The sequence below is a fragment of the Scyliorhinus canicula genome, chromosome 8 (genome assembly GCF_902713615.1).
Source record: "Scyliorhinus canicula chromosome 8, sScyCan1.1, whole genome shotgun sequence".
NCBI classification, from domain to species: Eukaryota; Metazoa; Chordata; class Chondrichthyes; order Carcharhiniformes; family Scyliorhinidae; genus Scyliorhinus; species Scyliorhinus canicula.
The window spans coordinates 93,317,404-93,336,750 of record NC_052153.1 but is presented as its reverse complement, the minus strand read 5'-3'; the positions used below and the strand labels follow the sequence as shown (position 1 = coordinate 93,336,750).

The window sequence follows — 19,347 nt, the reverse complement described above, 5'->3', positions numbered from 1 at the left end:
TTCAGGTGCACAAACACCCGGGCCCGTTTGACCGGCCCGTTCAGCCCCCTCACATTCCAGGTTATCAGCCAGATCAGAGGGCTCCCCGCCCCCCTCCCCTGCTGACTAGCCATAACCCATCCCCTGCCCGCCACTGGCCAGCGTCCCCCACTCGGCCTGTTCCCCACAGCGGCAACTCCCCGAGCACACCCTGCATACTCCAGCTCCTTCCTGGCCATTTCAGCAGCAACCCAGGTACCCCCCCCCCCCCCCCCCCCCAAGGCTAGGACCCTCCTAGCCGTGCCCTCCCCTCCGCAGCACTCCCGTGAGCCAGCTAACTACTGCTGACCCCGGTGACTCCCGCCATACCTCTGACCCCTCCCCACGTGGGACTACTCCTCCTCCTTTGTGCCCATCAGCAGCCCCCCCCCCCTTGCGCGGGAAAATAACAGCCAGCAAAGGCCCGCGCTTCTCAGCCCCGACCCCACCCCCCATCATCCCGCAGCGCGGGTAACCAGAGAAAAGCCTGCGCTTTCGCCCTGCCCAACCCCGCCTCCTCTAGGGCAACTCCCATTGCCAGTCCCCACCACCAGCTCCCCGCACTCCCAGTTTACCTCCTTGCCCGAACCCATCCACCAGACCCATACAAAAAGACATAAAGACATCGCCCCACCCACCCTAAAGCCAACACACATCTTGCATTAAACAGAGAACCCCCCCCTCCAGAGCAAAAATTAAACACAGTTACATTTTCATACAAAAACCCCCATCTTTGACCCTCAGTTTGAGTCCAGTTTCTCGGCCTGCACAAAGGCCCACGCCTCCTCCGGGGACTCAAAATAATGGTGCTGGTCCTTGTAGGTGACCCACAGACATGCCGGCTGCAACATGCCAAACTTCACACTCCGTCTGTGGAGCACCGACTTCGTCCGGTTGAACCCGGCCCTCCGCTTAGCCACCTCTGCACTCCAGTCCTGGAAGATCCGCACCTCCGTGTTCTCCCACTTTCTGCTCCGCTCCTTCTTGGCCCACCGGAGCACGCACTCTCGATCAACGAACCGGTGAAACCTCACCAACACTGCCCGCGGCAGCTCTTTCGGCCTGGGCCTCCTAGCCAGAATTCTGTGGGCCCCCTCCAACTCCAGGGGCCCCTGGAAGGACCCAGCATAACGACCACATGGCGCCACCATGCCAACCTCTGGATCATTATCCTTTCCGGGGCAACTCTAGATCCTGCCCACCTGCCTGCCCCACTGACCACTCATAACCCCCACCGACTGCCGAGGCCTATGGCCGTGCGGCTGAAGGCTGCCACTGATAGGGAATTGGCAATTGTGGTTAAGCAAGCACTCCACACAACCTAAGTAGATCCCCATGGATGGACTGGCCATGTAACATGTGCTAGTCATCACCAGGCATCACAATCAGACAGTGATGCATGGACAGTGCTTGAACACTGCGGGAGGCAACACCACACATGCAGCAGCCAACATCTGAACACCAGGGGATGGGACCCAGCTCCAGGGATATGTCCATGGCCAGAGGGTGGGTTAGCGCCATGGGCATGGGGGGAATGCCTGGAGAGATGGGCCAAGGGTTCGGAGGTCGGGCCGCAATCCAGAAGGAAGTGGCAGAGGCATCATACTGGTTGCGGTCAAGGGTTTTTAATGTGAGGCAGTACGGTGGCACAGTGGTTAGCACGGCTGCCTCACGGCTCCAAGGTCCCAGGTTCGATCCCGGCTCTGAGTCACTGTCCGTGTGGAGTTTGCACATTCTCCCCGAGTTTGTGTGGGTATCGCCCCCACAACCCAAAGATGTGCAGGCTAGGTGGATTGGCCACACTAAATTGTCCCTTAATTGTAAAAAATGAATTGTGTACTCTAAATTTATAAATAAAAGGAGGTTTTAATGTGTCACTGGTGTCCAACAATTCCCCACTCTCCCAATGGTGCCGCCATCTCCCTCCCACCCTCTGTTATCCCCTCCCATCGATCCCCTGCCATCCCCTCCCACCCTCTTCCACCCCTCCCTCCCTAGTGCCCTCAGTGATCCTCAACATGCTTAACCTTCCTCACTCTACCGCTACTTCAAGGTGTGTCCCCAGGATGCACAACTGAGGTGGAGGCAGCCAGCTGCTTACCACGTTCCGTGGCCTTCGATGCTCTGGAGGGCTTCCTCTGGGGGCTCTAAGGCTGGAGGGCACCGGCGCACTTGTCGATGGCACTTGCACAGCCGTGCCACTTTGTCCCACGCTGACTTTGACATGGGGTGGTACGCGGGGGAGCTGGTGGCCATCATCCCCACTCCATGGCACAGGTCTGTGTTGGCACTCGGCACCCTATCCTCCTGCTCGGTGCCCACAGGGCCCTGGCATTTCTTTTGTTATGCTCTTGATGTAGCACAAGCTGCTTCCTTGATATACACTCTGACAAAGGAAGGTTCAGACTTGGAGATAGCTTTAACACATTTATTAAACTGTTAACAATTCTCCTACTTGGATTCGACTCTCCCGTTAATCCTTTTATAGCTACTCAGACTATTTAACCAGTCTGCTACAATCCAGGTGGTGGGTGTGATGTGTTGAATCAACCCTGTGTACACAGAGTGTCTCCACTGGAAATCGGAAGATCATGTGTGCTGTGTCCTTTTTATATGGGTTGGTGTAATGCCCTCCTGTGGTAGTGTCACCTCTGTCTGTATCGTGAATGCCCATTGATCGTGTCCTATCTTACTGGCCTATTAATTGAATGTATGTGTGTCATGTCTCTGGTGCTCCCTCTAGTGTCTATCTAGTCTATGTGTATTTACATTAACCCCTTGTGTATCTACAGTGATGCATATCACCACAGCGTTCACCTCGGGACAGAGGGGCAGCTGGTTCGAGCCCTGGCTGCCCCTGCATCATCTGGCTTTGCCAGCCGTGGTGGCTCCCTGATGTCTGCACCAAAGTGTTGAAGCCCTCGGCAATGTTTCTCAGTGATTGGGCCATACTCTGCAGCACCTCGGCCATTCTCATCTTAAAGCGGGACATGTCTCGCAGCTCCCCATCAAGTCAGCATGGTCCTGCGTAACAACTCCCAGCGAGTTGGACGTTCTGCCGAGGTCCTCAGCCATGGCAGTCACCGACTATGCCACACCTTGGACACATTTACTCATGCTGCCAACGTCGTGCACCAGACTGTCCACTGAGGTCGCCACCCTAGCAATGTTGGCCTTGGTGCCACACATTGCCGGTAACATCTCCTGCACGGGTAGCCTCTGGGACTCCTTCAATCGGCTATGGACCTGCTGGAGTGTCGCTAACATCTCCCTCTGAATGTCCTGGCTGTCCCTAATGTCGCCATCAGCTATGGGTAACCCTGTACCAGAGGCTCAGCATCAGGATGAGACCAAGCTGGCCTTCGAATGCTGTCTCACCTGGGCATTCCTGCCTCCACCTCAGCAGCAGCTGGGTGGTGCTCACCAAATTGTGTCCCAGAATCCTGTCCACTAACGTTTCCCACCAACATGTGTGTATCTGCACTGGTGGAGGGTGAGGATGACAGCTGTGACACGTCGATCATGGCATCCTCAGAGCTCACCTCTGCAGTGTTCTCCTGGGAGGCAAGAGAGGGGGCCACCCGGGATGGGCTGGTGCCATCAGCATTAGGATCTGCGGGAGAATGGATATGTGGTCAGTGGGTGGGACTGGTCAATCAGTAAGACGATAACAACTCACATGTGACAGATCCTCTGGGTGGGGCCTGGTGGATCCTCACCCCAACCTCCACATTGGTGACCGCTCTGACCTCGGCTATCCCAGTCACCTGCAGTGCCCATTCCTCGAAGGTAGTGAGGGTTTGTATGTCCGGCACTCCTCCGCCGGTCTGGGCCCTCTCCCGGTGAGTGTGGGAGAGCTTCTCCTACAAACACAGGGAGGGCATCGTTAGCTACACGCGTGGTTCACAGTGGTGGGAGGTGAGGTGTGCAGGGAGGATTGGGGGTGGGGTTGATGGGATGGAGGCCACATGGAGGGTTGGGGTGTGGATGCTCATGTGGGGGCAGAAAGGTCTTGAGGGTGTGGGTGGGGGGAGGTGGATGTTGGAGTCTACTCACTTGTACTGTCCGGTGTAGGTCGTTGACCTTCTTACGAAACTGGAGGCCAGTCCTCATGACCACCCTCCTGGCGCTCATAGCCACCGCCACCTCATCCCAGGTAGCACTGGCTGTGCTGTGGCTCACCCTCCAGGATCCTCTGGGAATAGGACATTCCTGCTGGCTTCCACCACATTGAGGTGCCTCCCCAGGGTCATCCCCGAATCTTGGGGGCGATCGCCTCGTCGCCATGGCAGCGAGCTGAGTGGATCTGGCTGCGTAACTGCTATTTAAGTGCTGTTCGATATTGTTAGTGGGGGGCAGTCTAGTGCGATCTCGGTGAATCGGCTGCCGATCCTTGATTTGCGACGAGAGGCCTGTGAGGTCTCGTTAAGTGGGCCAACTAACATTGAATAGTGTTGCAGACCTCGCCGGGCCGAGCACCGGGAAGCTCACGGCAATTCCCGCTCGCTGCCACACTTCAAAATCTTTCCAGAGAATTGCAACACATATAGCAACACAATTTATGAAGTCCTGGAAATTGTGGTCCCCTCTTGCTCACTCTCCCCCTCTCATCCATTCTTTTTCTCTCTCTGCCTCTCAGCTTAACGTAGCTTTATGTACAATTGAGCTTTTGGCTTAACACATATCATGGAATTATGGAATTCATGTGAACTTCTCATTGAGATCAATCTCACACTATCTAACATTACATCGACGCAAATGATGGCAGATCAAATTCTAATGCTTTTTTATAACATTTAGTATAAAATGACAATATTACAAATTTACATTGCAACACTCATTTAAGAAGTGACTAGTATCAATAAAGGTGCAAATTCCTCTTTTGTGTTGTACTGAAGTATAAAAATAAAGGCTGCAATGTCTTTAAAGTCAGAAACAAAAACACATATATCTTGAATATTATTGCATTCCTCTATGGCATTATTTTGCATCACATGTCACCTAATTTTAATTTTTGTTGTTATAGATGAATATATTGACAATGCAGGAGAGTGTCACACCTGTCATGTCTTTTGTGATAGATGTTATGGCCCAAGCAACGTTGAGTGCATCACTTGTAGTACTCCAAGGTGGGTTCTTTTGATGTTGTTCCCATGTCTCCGCCTCTTTAATCCTGTAGTTAATACAGTACAACCAAGTTTATTCCAATTCAAAACCAGAAAAATATCAGAAAGACTGGAAATCTGAAATAAAGACAGAAAATGCTGGAAACACTCAGCATCTGTGATGAGAGAAACAGAGTTTAATGGGAGGGGTTGTACTCTTTTGCCATCAATGGATTTAAAAACTTGGAAGCATGTAAAATCTGGTGGGTCTTCCTGTCCATTGCCTACCTTCCCAGCCCCACCCCAATTTTACCAGCAGCTGATGCAATGCTGGATTTAACTGGTGTTGGAAGAGACCATGCCACATAGTCAACCAGCTGGTTTACTTGCATGGTTGTTGGTGGACAGAGACATTCCTCTTTAACGAAGCCCATAGGCCTATCAGAGGGACCCCCCCCCCCCCCTCCCCGAAGTTCCCCCTGCCCCGGTAGGGCCTGCCAGCTCTACCCCACACAAGACCTCCAATCAGAACAGCTTGACACCTCAAACCCTGAGCGCAGAACTGGCAGTGACCTATGTACCCTAGTGGCATTGTCAGTACTGGACCGCTGTCAGCCATTGGTTTGCTGGAAACTTTCTGAGGCAGAACTTCCTGTCCCTGAGGTGCAGAAATCTCATCTCCAGTTTATTAAGGACGAATTTGTTAGGTCGCTGTGCGGCAGCTCTTCTTCACCTGGACGGCCATCACCATACATTTTAGTTGGGGGCCGGTGACCACTGTGCTCCATAAAATCCACTCCAATGTTTCAGACTGATGACCTTTCATCAGAACTGGAAGAAGATAAAGATGAATAAGTTTATAAGCATGTATAAGAGGCAGGGAAAGGTAGTAGTGGGAGCGGGGCCAGGGTTGGCGAGGTGACAGAAAGGACAAACCGAAAGGTCTGTGGTGAGATAGAGGGCAAGAAAACTAAATGAAAAAAGGGGTAATGATACAAGTATATAAAGTGCCTCATCCAAAAAAGAGATCACATTCCTTTATCCATTAATGTGATTCTTTAGAACAGTGTAGGAGGCTGAGTTACGGAGTGGAAGTAGGATGGAGAATTAAATTGAGCAAAAACCCGATGAGGTTTGAAAATTGATCACATTACAAAGCAATCACACAAGCTTTGTTGGGTCTCCCCAGTGTAGAGGAAATTGAATTGTGAGCAGCAAATGCAGAGTACTACCTTGAAAGAAGTACCTGTAGTTTGCTGTTTCAGCAGGAAGGATGGTTTGGGGCCAAAAAGAGTGGAAAGGAGGTACATAGAACATAGAACATAGAACAGTACAGCACAGAACAGGCCCTTCGGCCCTCAATGTTGTGCCGAGCCATGATCACCCTACTCAAACTCACGTATCCACCCTATACCCGTAACCCAACAACCCCCCCCCCTTAACCTTACTTTTTTATTAGGACACTACGGGCAATTTAGCATGGCCAATCCACCTAACCCGCACATCTTTGGACTGTGGGAGGAAACCGGAGCACCCGGAGGAAACCCACGCACACAGGGGGAGGACGTGCAGACTCCACACAGACAGTGACCCAGCCAGGAATCGAACCTGGGACCCTGGAGCTGTGAAGCATTTATGCTAACCACCATGCTACCCTGCTGCCCCATTAAATTGCAGTTTGGCCAAGACACCAGGGATAATATCTCAGCTCTTCTTCAAATAGAGTCATGTGTACCTGAGAATGCCTCAAGTTTCAAATCTCATCCTGAACGCGGGGCCTTGAAGAGTGCAGCACTCGCTCAGTAACGCGCGAGAGCATCAGCCCATTGTGTTCAACACTCGAGAGTGGGACTTGAACCCACAATCACTGCACTCAGAGGCGGAAGCCCTACCACTGTGTCACAGCTGACACAGTAGTTAAAGGACACGGTAGTTAAAGGACAGGTATTGCATCCCTTTGCTTGCATGGTAAGGCATTGTGGAGATGATGAAAATATGATGGCTGTCATGATAGGAATGATAACTTCGAGATCTTAAAAGGAAAGGGGAGGGGAAGATCTGTGGAGGTCATGGAAATGATGGAAGATAATACAATGAAAACAGATACTGATGACTTGGAAGATTCAGATGAGTTTGTAAGATATAGGAGCAGAATTAGGCCATTTGGCTCATCGCACCTGCTCTGCCATTCAATCATAGCTAGTCTCATCTTAGGTTGATCTCATCCTGGCCTTAATTCCACTGCCCTCCCCCCTCTCCATAACCCTTCAACCCATTATCAATTAAAAATCTGTAACTCCTCCTTAAATATGTATGGTACTTTTTGGGGAGACAGTAGATGGGTGAGTGTGGTAGTGCAGGAAATGGAACAAGGGTTCACCAACCTCTCAACTGTGGCAGAAGAGAATCCTCAATTGAGGAAAAAGAAAAATATACTGGAGCATCTTTATTGAAGCTGGTGTCGTCAGAGCAGATGTGACAGATAGAAAAATTGGGAGAATTGAATAAAGTCTATACAGAAAGACAGGAAGATAGTTGTGGGGGTCAGTGGTTTATAGTAGACATTGGTAGGCAGCCTATCCCAGAAATAGATAAGGAAGTCATGAAAGGGAAAAGTCCGAGATAAATCATTTGAAGGTGAGGGAAGTTTGAAATTGATGATACGTTTCAGTTCATGGTGAAAGCAAGAAGCTGCATTAACACAATTATCCAAAAATGTGAGGGAAGAGACCGGAGAAAGATTGAAACACAATGTTCCACAAAAAAGCAGGCGTTCCTAAAGCAACACCTTTTATTTGGGTGAGTGAAATTAATGGAGAAGTTGTTCGATGTAAGAAAATGTTCAGCCAGGCCGAGGAGAATGATGGTAGATGCGGACTGGATGGGCCTCTGCCAGAAAAGATTACACTATGATTTTCTATAACCTACACACATGCCAAAGTTTACATCTTTGCTAAATAAACTGTAGAGTAGACTGTTGCAGCATGCTGTTTTCCAGTCAACCATTTAGACCAGTATAAAATTGAATTAATACATTGAAAGTAATTTAAACTGCAGGTGAAGTATTTGTCACATAATGTCCAATTCTTTAGGATGCCAGTGTCCATTCCACAAGCGAGGGGAATTTGAGTGTGTGTGTGCCAGCCATGGCTCAGTTGATAGCACCCTTGCCTCTTTACCAGCAGGTTAGGTTCAAGACCCACTCCAGAGGCACAAGAACAATGCAGGCTAATATTCTTGTGCATTACTGAGAGTGTACTACTCACTGTTGGAGACACTATATTTCGGATGAAACATTAAATCAAGGTCTTGTCTGCTCAACGTCAGGTAGACATATGACCTGATTGCACTATTTTAGAGCAGCGGAGTTGTCCTGATGTTCTAACCAATATTTATCCCTCAATCAACATCACAAAAAGCAATTGAGCTGATTATCACATTGCTCTTTGTTGAAGGTTGCTGTACACAAATTGATGCTGTGTTCCCTACATAGCAAATCTGGATACATCCTTTACTTATTACCATGTAATTGGGGAGAATTACTTAATAAACATAGACGTTCCAGAGTTCAGAAGTAGAAAATGTCAATGTCAATCCATTGTGATTGGATGACAGATAACTCCTCTTTCTTCCCATCCTCAGGTTCTATGACAATGGATATTGTGCCACAAACTGCCCTACTGGTAAGTTTGACATGAATGGCCAGTGTTACTCATGTCATCATACCTGCAAGGAATGTACAGGGGGTGAACCTAATAACTGCACATCATGTGATCAAGGTAAGATAATAATAAAAATAAAAATAATTCACAATGAACCTTTCTCCATATACATATAGGCATTCTACCATCACCTGCAAAGATACAATGAACAATGATTTACTGAAGACATATTTTACCTTACATCAAAATGTTAGCTGTGCACAGCCACCAACACTAACTGGATCTTAACCTCACTGGTGATTCATGGTGCTATTTCTATCACTAAGAGTCACCTGAATCCAAACTACACAGCTCACTTCTCAATGATCACAGTTTATTTACAAATATGAAAAGTACCAGCTTTATTTGGAAGTGCTTTATTTAGGAAATACCATTAATAGTGAGTTGCAGTGGTTAAAGTGAGTTCCAAAATGAGCTGGGTTCATATTAAAAAATGGTTTTATATTCTACAAAGTTGCTTTTATTTAAGACCCGAAATGCTATTCCAGAATACTTTAGCCAAATGTACCCGATGACAAGCTGTGCATCAGCATTTCGCATCTGTGCAGGAGTTTGAAAGCTTTTTTTTTATACCAGAGAATCATTGCCGATCTTTCCCAACCTAACGGCCAAGTGAGTACATCCATGTGCACACATTAACCTTACAGATACAGCCACATGTGCCAATTCCTATCCTCTCGATTAGCAGAAATAAAACTAAATTATAACAAACAAACAATGCTTTGAACCCCCTAATTGATTTCCTTGCTATATTTAAAAAAAGGTACCACATGACTATTTGTAAACCATAATAATCATTCTGTGGATGATGGACATTGAGATTATGTTAGAAGTCTGCTATCCTACATGCAGTCTCAGTGGATACATCGGCTCATAAAACATTTCTCCTTTGCATTAACTTGATTTAATTTTTCTGGAAGGCTGATTTCTTGTATGTGGTTTAGAGGAGAGGGTGCCAAAGGACTGTATAACTGCTAGCTGGCAGTACCAATAACACAAAGAATTTCAGCACATCTCAGTCAAAATATTCCTTTCTCGCTGATTATTTCATCCTAGCTTTAACGGTTCCACTAAGCATTAATATATTGACAAAAGTTTGTTTTTTATGAGGATCTAGGTACGTATGCCCATGTTTAAGAATTAAACCATGATATTGCTGAAGTTTTTGCCGAAGCTTTTCAATTTGCACTCATCAGAATAATCTGAAAAATACCAATATCAGGAAACAACAACTTTATACTGTACGAGAAGAGCGTGCTGATTGGTTGACAATGGGACTGTAATTGGGTGAGGTATTAGCCTGAGGAATGAACCAGTGAATGTCCATCACATATTTTGTTTAGCTCAAACAGGTGCAATATATGTACATGTTCTTTCTGTCTGCCAAGAACTGGATGTATAAATGTGTAATAAATGTATCTTCCAGTACACACACATGACACTGCAGGCCTGACTGATGTTCTTAAATTGGTTGCCAGTGTAATGTTTAACACAATGAGGAATATTTAGAAGATGTTGTCCAATCGTGGAATCACATCTAATGTTGGACACTATGTTTGGAGTTTTGCAAGCGCGGGCTGGTTGGACATGGTCTGTATCTTGCCCATTGTGAACAGCAGAAGCAGCCTGCTGTTTGGGATATGATCCACTCGTTTTTGGTACATACAGCCTACATACCTAGCGTTACACCAGCACTGAAATTCATAGACCCCAGTGTGGTACATTTGCATGTATTGGAAGCTACATATATTAATTTTTTTAAATATTGAACATTTTTTATAAATACAAAACGATAAAACAGGCATCCCCCTCCCTAACAGCTGATGGTGACCAGCTCTTTAAAGTACAAAATGAACTACTGCCATCTTTTGCAGAACCCCTGAATTGCACCCCTCACGACATACTTAATTTTCTCAATGTATAAAAACTCAATAAGATCCCCCAGCCATACTGAGGCATTGAGTGGAGAAGCTGACCTCCATTCCAACAGAACCTGCCTGCGAGCATTCAACGAGGTGATGACTGGACATTCGCCCCTGCTCCCGTCTGCCGCTCCAGCAGGTCTGGCACCTTGAGTGTGGCCCCTGAGGAACTGGATTCCAGTTCAATTGTTGAATCGCCGACATGGTGCTGAAGAAGGAGACCCAAAATCTCGCAAGCTTAGGACATGTCCAGAACATATGTGAATGGTTGGCCAGGCGCATCCCATAGCACTTACATATTTTCTCCATTCCCTCAAACAACCAGCTCACCCTAAACCTCATTAAATGCGTTCGGTGTACCACCTACAACTGTATAAGCCTAAGTCTCACGCACAAAGATGTGTATTCGCCCTTTGCAGGGGTTCACACCGCACCCCTTCACCCAATTCCTCCCCCCCCAACTTCTCCTCCCAATTGGCCTTAACCCCTCCATGCTATATCCTCTGCCAGAACCATCCCATAAATTCCTGAAGTACTCCCCTCCTCCTTCCCCGCGAGCGACAAGACCCTTTCCAGCAGTAGCGATGGCGGCGCTACCGGGAATGACAGGAAAAGCTTCCTCGCACATTCACAAACCTGCATATACCTAAAGGTTTCTGACGGATGGAGCCCAATCATCTCTGGCAGCTCCTCAAAGCTCACAATCTGCCACGCCAGAAACAAATCCCTCATTCCTTCCACTCCCTTGAACTTCCAGCTAATCTTGCCAGCTCGAACATATGGTTAGCCCAAATCAGCACCAACTTCGGCACCGCTACTAATTTAAAGTGCTGCCGAAATTATCTCTACATTTTCAATGTGGCGACCACCATTGGGTTACCCGAATATTTCCCTGGAGAGAACGGAAGTGAGGCTGTCTCCAATCCCCTTAGCCCTGACCTCTACATGAACCTGAATCCATCTTTACCCAAACTGCTTCCTGATCCCCACACCAGCCCAATAGCTTCTCTGCATTCGCCACCCAATAGTAATATATCTGGCCCGGCAATGCCAAGCGCCCTGACTGCTGGTCCCTCTGCAGCACCGTTTTCCCAATCCTGGCTACCTTGCCCGTCCAGATGAAGAACAAAATCAATTTCTCCACTCCCACAAAGTTATTTTGGTAACAAAATGGTAGACATTGGAATAAAGACAAAAGGGGTGACAGAATGTTCATTTTCAGAAATTGAAGTCGGCCTGCCAAAGATAGATCGGCCTTGACCCTACTTACTAGGCTTGTAAATTCAATTTGTGAAGCCAGGCCCAATCCTGGGCCACCTGTACCTCTAGGCACCTGAAGTCAGTGCCTTTAAATAGAATGGCAACACCCCCTGATTAGCTCCCTTCCCCGGCAGAAAGATCGAAAAACACTCACTTTTCACCAAATTCACTTTATATCCTGAAAAAGCCCCAAACCGCTCCAACAGCTGAATTGTGTCCCCCATTGTCAGGATCAGGTTGGCAACGTACAATTGAAGATGGTCCGCATACAGGGACACCTTGTGTACCCCCCCCCCCCTACTATCCCCCTCTACTTATCCAAATTCTCCAAAGTGATGGACAAGGGCTCAATCGGCAACATAAACAGAAGAGGGGTCATAAACCACTGCCTCATTCCCCTGGGCAACTGGAAATATCTCAAGCTGAAATTATTCATATGGACACTGGCCTTGGGTTCCTTATATAGTAACTTAACCCACGACACAAACTTAGGCCCTATCCTGGACCGCTCCATCACCACAATCAAGTAGCTCCACTGTACCCTATCAAAGGTCTTCTCTGCATCCAATGCCACAATAGCCACCTATTTCCCCCCCTTCCGATGGCAGCAATATCACATTCAACAAGCGCCGCACGTTAGAGGATAACCGACTACCCTTTACAAACCCTGTTTGATCCTCTCCAACAACCTGATGGAGACACTCCTCCGTCTGAGCGCAAACACCTTAGCCAAGATCTTTGCGTCCACAATCAATAAAGAGATTGATTGGTATGACCTGCACTCCACTAGACCCTTATCGTTCTTTAATAGGTGCGAGATAGATACCTGCATCATCATCTCTGGGAATGACCCCCACGTTACTAAATCTTCAAATTTTCCACCAACAACAGCAAACATTTCATAAAATTCCACTGGGAACCCACCCGGCCCAGTGCCTTGCCAGCCTGCATATTCCCTATTGCCTTCCGAACTTCCTCAACCCCCAGTGGCTCCTCTAACCCTTCATGCTATTCCTCCTCCACTGTGGGACACTCCAATCCCCCCAGAAACTCCGCCATGTCTGACTTTCCTCTGGTGGTTCCAATCTTTACAATCTTTTATAAAACACCTCAAATACCCCATTCACCTTGTCCAATGCGGACACCTGCCTACTTCCCATGTCCTGAGCCAGAATAATTACCCAGGAGGCTACCTGCCACTTCAGCTGGCAGCCAGCAAACAACTTGCCTATTCCCCATATTCATACGATGCCCCCTTTGCACGTTGCAACTGACACACCGTCTTATCTGTGGACAGTAGATCAAGCTCTTTCTGCCGTTTCTTCCTGCTGGCTAGGAGGCCTGTGTTGGGGTCCTCCAAATACTTGCCGTCCACCTCTAAAACCCATCCACCAGCCATTGGCGTTCCTCCCATGCCTCCCTATCGACCTGTGCCTTACATGAAACTATCTCTCCTCTCACCACTGCCTTCAAGGCCTCCCACAACACCAAAGGCATGACCTCCCCATTCTTATTGAACACTACGTAATTGTCAAACACCCTTGCCACCTTTGCGCAAAACTCTAAATCTGTTAACAACCCTACATCTATACTCCAGGCCAGCCATTGAGCCAATCTCCTCCTCAAAACCACATCCACCAGGTGCGGAGCATGGTCCAAGGTAACAGTCACAGAATATTCCACTTTCTTCACCCCTGGCGACAGAGACCTCCCAATTATAAAAAAATAAATCTGCGAGTAGGCTGGTGAAAAGAAGGAAAATTCCTTGTCCCTGGGTACAAAAAGCACCACGGATCTGCCAGCACCTTTGCCACCCACCCACCCCCCTCCCCGTCCCCCTGTCCCCCCAAAGGGGTCAACAACTTTGGCTTGGAACAATTCACTTTCGGTTTGAAGACTGCTATCCCCCAAAATCAACTGGTTTATATTCATGTCTGCACGTCCTCCCTGTATGTGCGTGTGTTTCCTCCGGGTGCTCCGGTTTCCTCCCACAGTCCAAAGATGTGCGGGTTAGGTGGATTGGCCATGCTAAATTGCCCGTGGTGTCCTAAAAAATAAGGTTAAGGGGGGGGGGGGGTTGTTGGGTTACGGGTATAGGGTGGATACGTGGGTTTGAGTAGGGTGATCATTGCTCGGCACAACATCGAGGGCCGAAGGGCCTGTTCTGTGCTGTACTGTTCTATGTTCTATGTTCTATGTCCAGAATAGCTGCCACCATCGACTTCATAAAATCTACAACATCCCAATTTTGGGTGTATATATTCGTCAAAATCACTGACTTACCCTCCAATAACCCTGTAACTATGACATACCTGCCCCCCCCACCCTGATCTGTCACCACCACTTGCATCTGAAACCAAACTCTTTTGTTAATCAGGATTGCTACCCACCGGGCCTTACTATCAAAGCCCGAGTGGAACACCTGACCTACCCAACTCTTATGGATCCTTATTTGGTCCTTCACCTGCAAGTGGTCTCCTGCAACAGCACCATATTGGCCCTTAGACTCTTCACGTGAGCAAAAACTCTCGCGCATTTTACTCGACTCCCCAGCCACTGCACATTTCATGTCACTAAATGGATTGGGGGTCTCTCTCCCATCCCCCCTACCAAACCAGAGCCCATCCAAGATGGCACTTAGCTCACCCTTCGGATGGGACAAAGAACAACTCCAATAACCGTCAGCAAACTACCCACCCTCATACCATTTCCCAGAAATCCTCCAATCACTTCCTCTTGAAACTGCACCTTACTCCACTATCCCCATCCCACCCATCATTCACAACCCCTAGGCACACCATGCATCAGCAGACCACAGCTTTTCTCCCCCACCTCATTCCCATTCAATGGCAAACTGCAACTAGCTAGTGAGGTAGCCCCCCCTCCCCCAGGTGAACAACAAAGGAAAAGCAAAACCCGCACCCCCAATGCAGCCACCTCAAAATATCGAAACTGCCCCACCCCCTACTCCACCCCAGCAACTCTTAATCCCCTCTCCACTTCCATATGCCCTCCCATACCCACAGAACCTCACAAAAGGGAAAGAAGCAACCAAAACAAGGAGAAAAAGACCCAAACCTTATTTTAGTTGACAATAACTATATACAGAGAGAGTAAGACGCACCAGAAAAAATAAACAAAAGAACACACACAACCTATTACAACAATATCCCCAAATATACCCATCCCAACAACAACAGCAAAGTCCTCTTCCACCATTCTCCGTTCAGTCCCAATCCTTCAGCCTTCATGAACACTCCTCCGCCATCTCAAAAGAATCGTCCCTGGAAGTATGTGTGACCCTCAGCTTTGCCGGATAGACCACTCCAAAACGCACTCCAATCTTGTAAACTGCTGACTTTGCCCTGTTAAATGTTGCACGCCTTCTCACAAGCTTCACTGTAACATCTTGGTATATTCGAATACCACTGTCCTCCCACTTCACCTCCCGATTCTGCTTGGCTCATCTCAGAACCTTCTCCTTCATCCGATAGCTGTGAAAAGAAGCTATCACAGCTCTTGTTGGCTCATTCCTGGTTTCAGTTGGAGCGACCGGTGGGCCCTATCAAACTTGAAGAGGGGGGGGGGGGCATTGTCCTCCTCCAACTTTGCAAACATCATCAAAATATACTCCGTTCGTACTCCCTCCACCCGTGCAGGCAGCCAACAATCCTTAGGTTCTGCCACCATGACCTATTTTCTAGGTCTTTGACCTTGGCTCTCAGGCCCTTATTTCTGTCTTCCACCTTCAGCAGCTCAGCTTCCAGCGAGGGGAGCTGGTCACTGTGCCTTGACAGTGCTTCCTCCCCCCCCCCCCCCCCCCCTACAACACACCACACCATGCTCCCACTGTTTCCGCCATCTTTTCAAGTGCCTCCTTTATCGGGGTCTGTGAGTCCTCCACTGACTGCTTGAGAGTCTCCAGCATCACCATTCCGTGCCGTTTAAAGTGTTTGCTAAACTGGCGTTCGAATTGAGCCACCATCACCTGCGGCAGTAATAGGAGCGGCCCCACCAGGTGAGCTTGGCCCTGCCATCTTCCCTCCTAATGCATTCCGCACAATGGTCAAATCTGCTGGCGGGATAGCATTCACACCTTTCTTCCCAATATTCTTTCTTTGGTTCTTGGACATCTTTTTTTTTGTAGATTTTAATAAACAATTTTATTGTGGTATTCTTGGCATATAAAACAATGACATTGTATAGTACTGTACAAATGGAAAAGCAAATAACACAGTGCAAACCACGCATCCATTCTCGCAAGGACCTGCCTAAACCACCCTCTACTCTACACTACCCTAGACTCCCCCCTCCCCGATGACGATTAATTCTCCAAGCAGAAGTCAATGAATGGCTGCCACCTCCGGGCGAACCCCGATAGTGAATCTCTCGAGGCGAACTTAACCTTTTCTAGACCAAGAAAGCTTGCCATGTTCGATAGCCATGCTTCGGTCTTCGGGGGCTTTGAGTCCCTCCATGCCAACAGTATTCATCGCCGGGCTACCAGGGAAGCAAAGGCCAATATATCAGCCTCCTTCTCCTCCTGGACTCCTGGGTCCTCTGACACCCCAAAGATTGCCACCTCAGAATTCATCACCACCTCAGTTTTCAAAACCCGGGACATGATGTCCGTGAACCCCTGCCAGTACCCCCTGAGTCAAGGGCACGACCAGAATATGTGCACGTGATTAGCCGGCCCACCGGCGCCTCTGGCACACTTGTCCTCCAGCCCGAAGAATTTACTCATCTGGGCCACCGTCATTTGGGCCTGGGGCACGACCTTAAACTCGATCAGACTGAGCCTGGCACATGTTGCAGTTGTGTTTACTCTGCCCAGAGCTTCTGCCTAAATACCGTCCTCCATCTTCTCCCCGAGCTCCTCTTCCCACTTAAGCTTCAGGCCATCAGTCTGTGTATCCTCTGCTCCCATTAGTTATTTGTAAATATCTGAGACTCTACCCACACCTACCTCTCCCTAGCAACTAACCTGTCCTGTCTCCCCTTTGGCAGGAGGCATGGGAAGGACGGCACCAGTCTGCGCACGAAATCCAGCACCTTTAAGTATCTAAAGTCATTCCCTCTCGCCAGCCCAAACTTCTCCTCCAGCACCCTCATGCTCGGAAAGCTGCTTTCCAGGAACAGATCACCCACCCTTACAATCCCCGCCTTCCTCCACAGTCGATACCCCAGTCCATGTTCCCCGGGGCAGATGGATGATTGTCGCAGATTGGGGTCCACACCGATGCTCTCACTTCCCCGATATGCCTCCTCCACTGACCCAGATCCGCAAAGCCGCCACCACTATAGGGCTGGTGGAGTACCGCGCCAATGGAAGCGGCGGAGGCGCCGTAACCAGGGCCGCCAAACTGGTGCCCCTGCACGAAGCAGCCTCCACCTGCTCCCAAACCGATCCCGTGCCCATCATCTATTTCCTTATCATCACTATGTTGGCCGCCCAGGAGTAGTTGCCAAAGTTCGGCAACATCAGCCAAACTCTGTTCCTTTTGAGCATCACCTTCCTCACCCACGGGAACTTACCCGCACAGACAGATCCCAGGATAATTTTACTCAGCCTCTTAAAGAAGGACCTCTGGATGAAAATGGGGAGACACTGAAATATGAACAAGAATCTCGGGAGAATCGTCATCTTAACAGTCTGCACCCTCCCCGTTAGTGACAGTGGGAGCGCATCCCAGCTGCAAACCCCCTCCCTCACTCGTTCCACCAATCGGGACAGGTTGAGCTTATGCAATCTGCCCCAGTCCCGTGCCACCTGTATCCCAAAGTATCCAAAGCTTTCTTCTACCAGCCTGAACGGCAACTCCTTCAGCCTACTCTCCTGCCCCCTCGCCTGAATTACGAACAACTCGCTCTTAGCCATGTTCAATTTATATCCTGAAAACCGGCCAAATTCCCACAGGATTTCCATGATACCGTCCATCCCCGCCATTGGGTCCGATACGTATAACAACAGGTCATCCGCGTATAACGAGACTTTGTGTTCCACTCCCACCCCCCACCCACCCGCGGACCAGCCATTTCCAGTCCTTTGAAGCTCTCGGAGCAATTGCCAGCGGCTCCATGGCCAGCGCGAACAGCAGTGGGGAGAGAGGGCAGCCCTGTCTTGTCCCGTGTTGTAGTCTGAAGTAATCTGATGTCGTCCTGTTCATCCTTACACTAGCCTCTGGGGCCTGGTATAACAGTCTAACCCAGTCAATGAACCCCTCCCCGAACCCAAACCTTCCCAGCACCTCCCACAGATAGTCCCACTCGACCCGGTCGAAAGCCTTTTCCGCATCCATAGCTATCACTATCTCTGCCTCCCTGCTCTCCGGGGGCATCATGATCACATTTAGCAGCCTTCTTAGATTGGCCGCCAGTTGCCTACCCTTTACGAACCCAGTTTGGTCCTCCGCAATTACGTCCGGTACACAGTCTTCAATTCTAGTCCCCAAGATCTTGGCCAGTAACTTAGCGTCTGCATTGATCAAAGAGATCGGCCAACAATATCCACAGGCCTTTATTCCATTTCAGAATAAGCAAAATAGTGGCCTGCGACATTGTTAAAAACCCTGACCAGCACCGGCCCTACTATCTCGGCAAACTTTTTGTAAAACTCCACCGGATATCCATCCGGCCCCAGGGCTTTACCCAACTACATGACATTCAGGCCCCCCAGTATCTCTTTGATCCCAACCAGGGCCCCCAGCTTACTATAAAAGTCCCTAAATGCCTTGTTCAGCCATGCTGGGTCCCCCACCAGATTTCCCTCCCCATCCGCTATCCTTCCTATCTCCCTAGCCACTTCTCTCTTCCTTAGTTGTTGCGCGAGCATTCTGCTGGCCTTCTCCCCATGCTCATATATCGCGCCTTTTGCCTTTCTAAGCTGCTCTGCAGCCTTGCCTGTAGTCAGCACCCCGAACTCGGCCTGCAGCCTCTGTCGTTTCTTGAGTAACTCTGGCCTCGGGGACTCCGCGTAGCTCCTGTCCGTCCGTAATATTTCCTGAACCAGTCGGTCCGTTTCTGCCCTGTCTGTCCTGACCCTATGAGACCGGATTGAGATCAGCTCCCCTCTCACCACTGCCTTCAGTGCCTCTTGGACATCTTTTAATAATAAGTCTCAACTGGGACGAGTTTGCTCACAAATTCTCCCTGAAAAACGGGGGGAAAGGGCCAAAACCGAGGACTCGGGTGGGAGCTATCTGAGGTCCTCAGAGGCTGCATATATTAATACACAGAGCCCTATTCTTTGCAGACAGAATGATCAGTGTTCTCTTGTGGTAAAGACAGAAAGTGCTGGAAATACTCAGCAGGTCGGCA

At 49.0% G+C, this 19,347-nt stretch overlaps 1 protein-coding gene across 1 annotated transcript in view; it reads left to right on the top strand.

The window, feature by feature from the left end:
* LOC119970392 (proprotein convertase subtilisin/kexin type 5-like) overlaps nt 1–19,347 on the top strand; it is a 520,270-nt gene that overhangs the window by 397,947 nt on the left and 102,976 nt on the right. Inside the window, 2 exon segments of the mRNA XM_038804933.1 lie at nt 5,045–5,147; nt 8,766–8,902. Coding sequence (XP_038660861.1) covers nt 5,045–5,147; nt 8,766–8,902 — 240 coding nt within the window.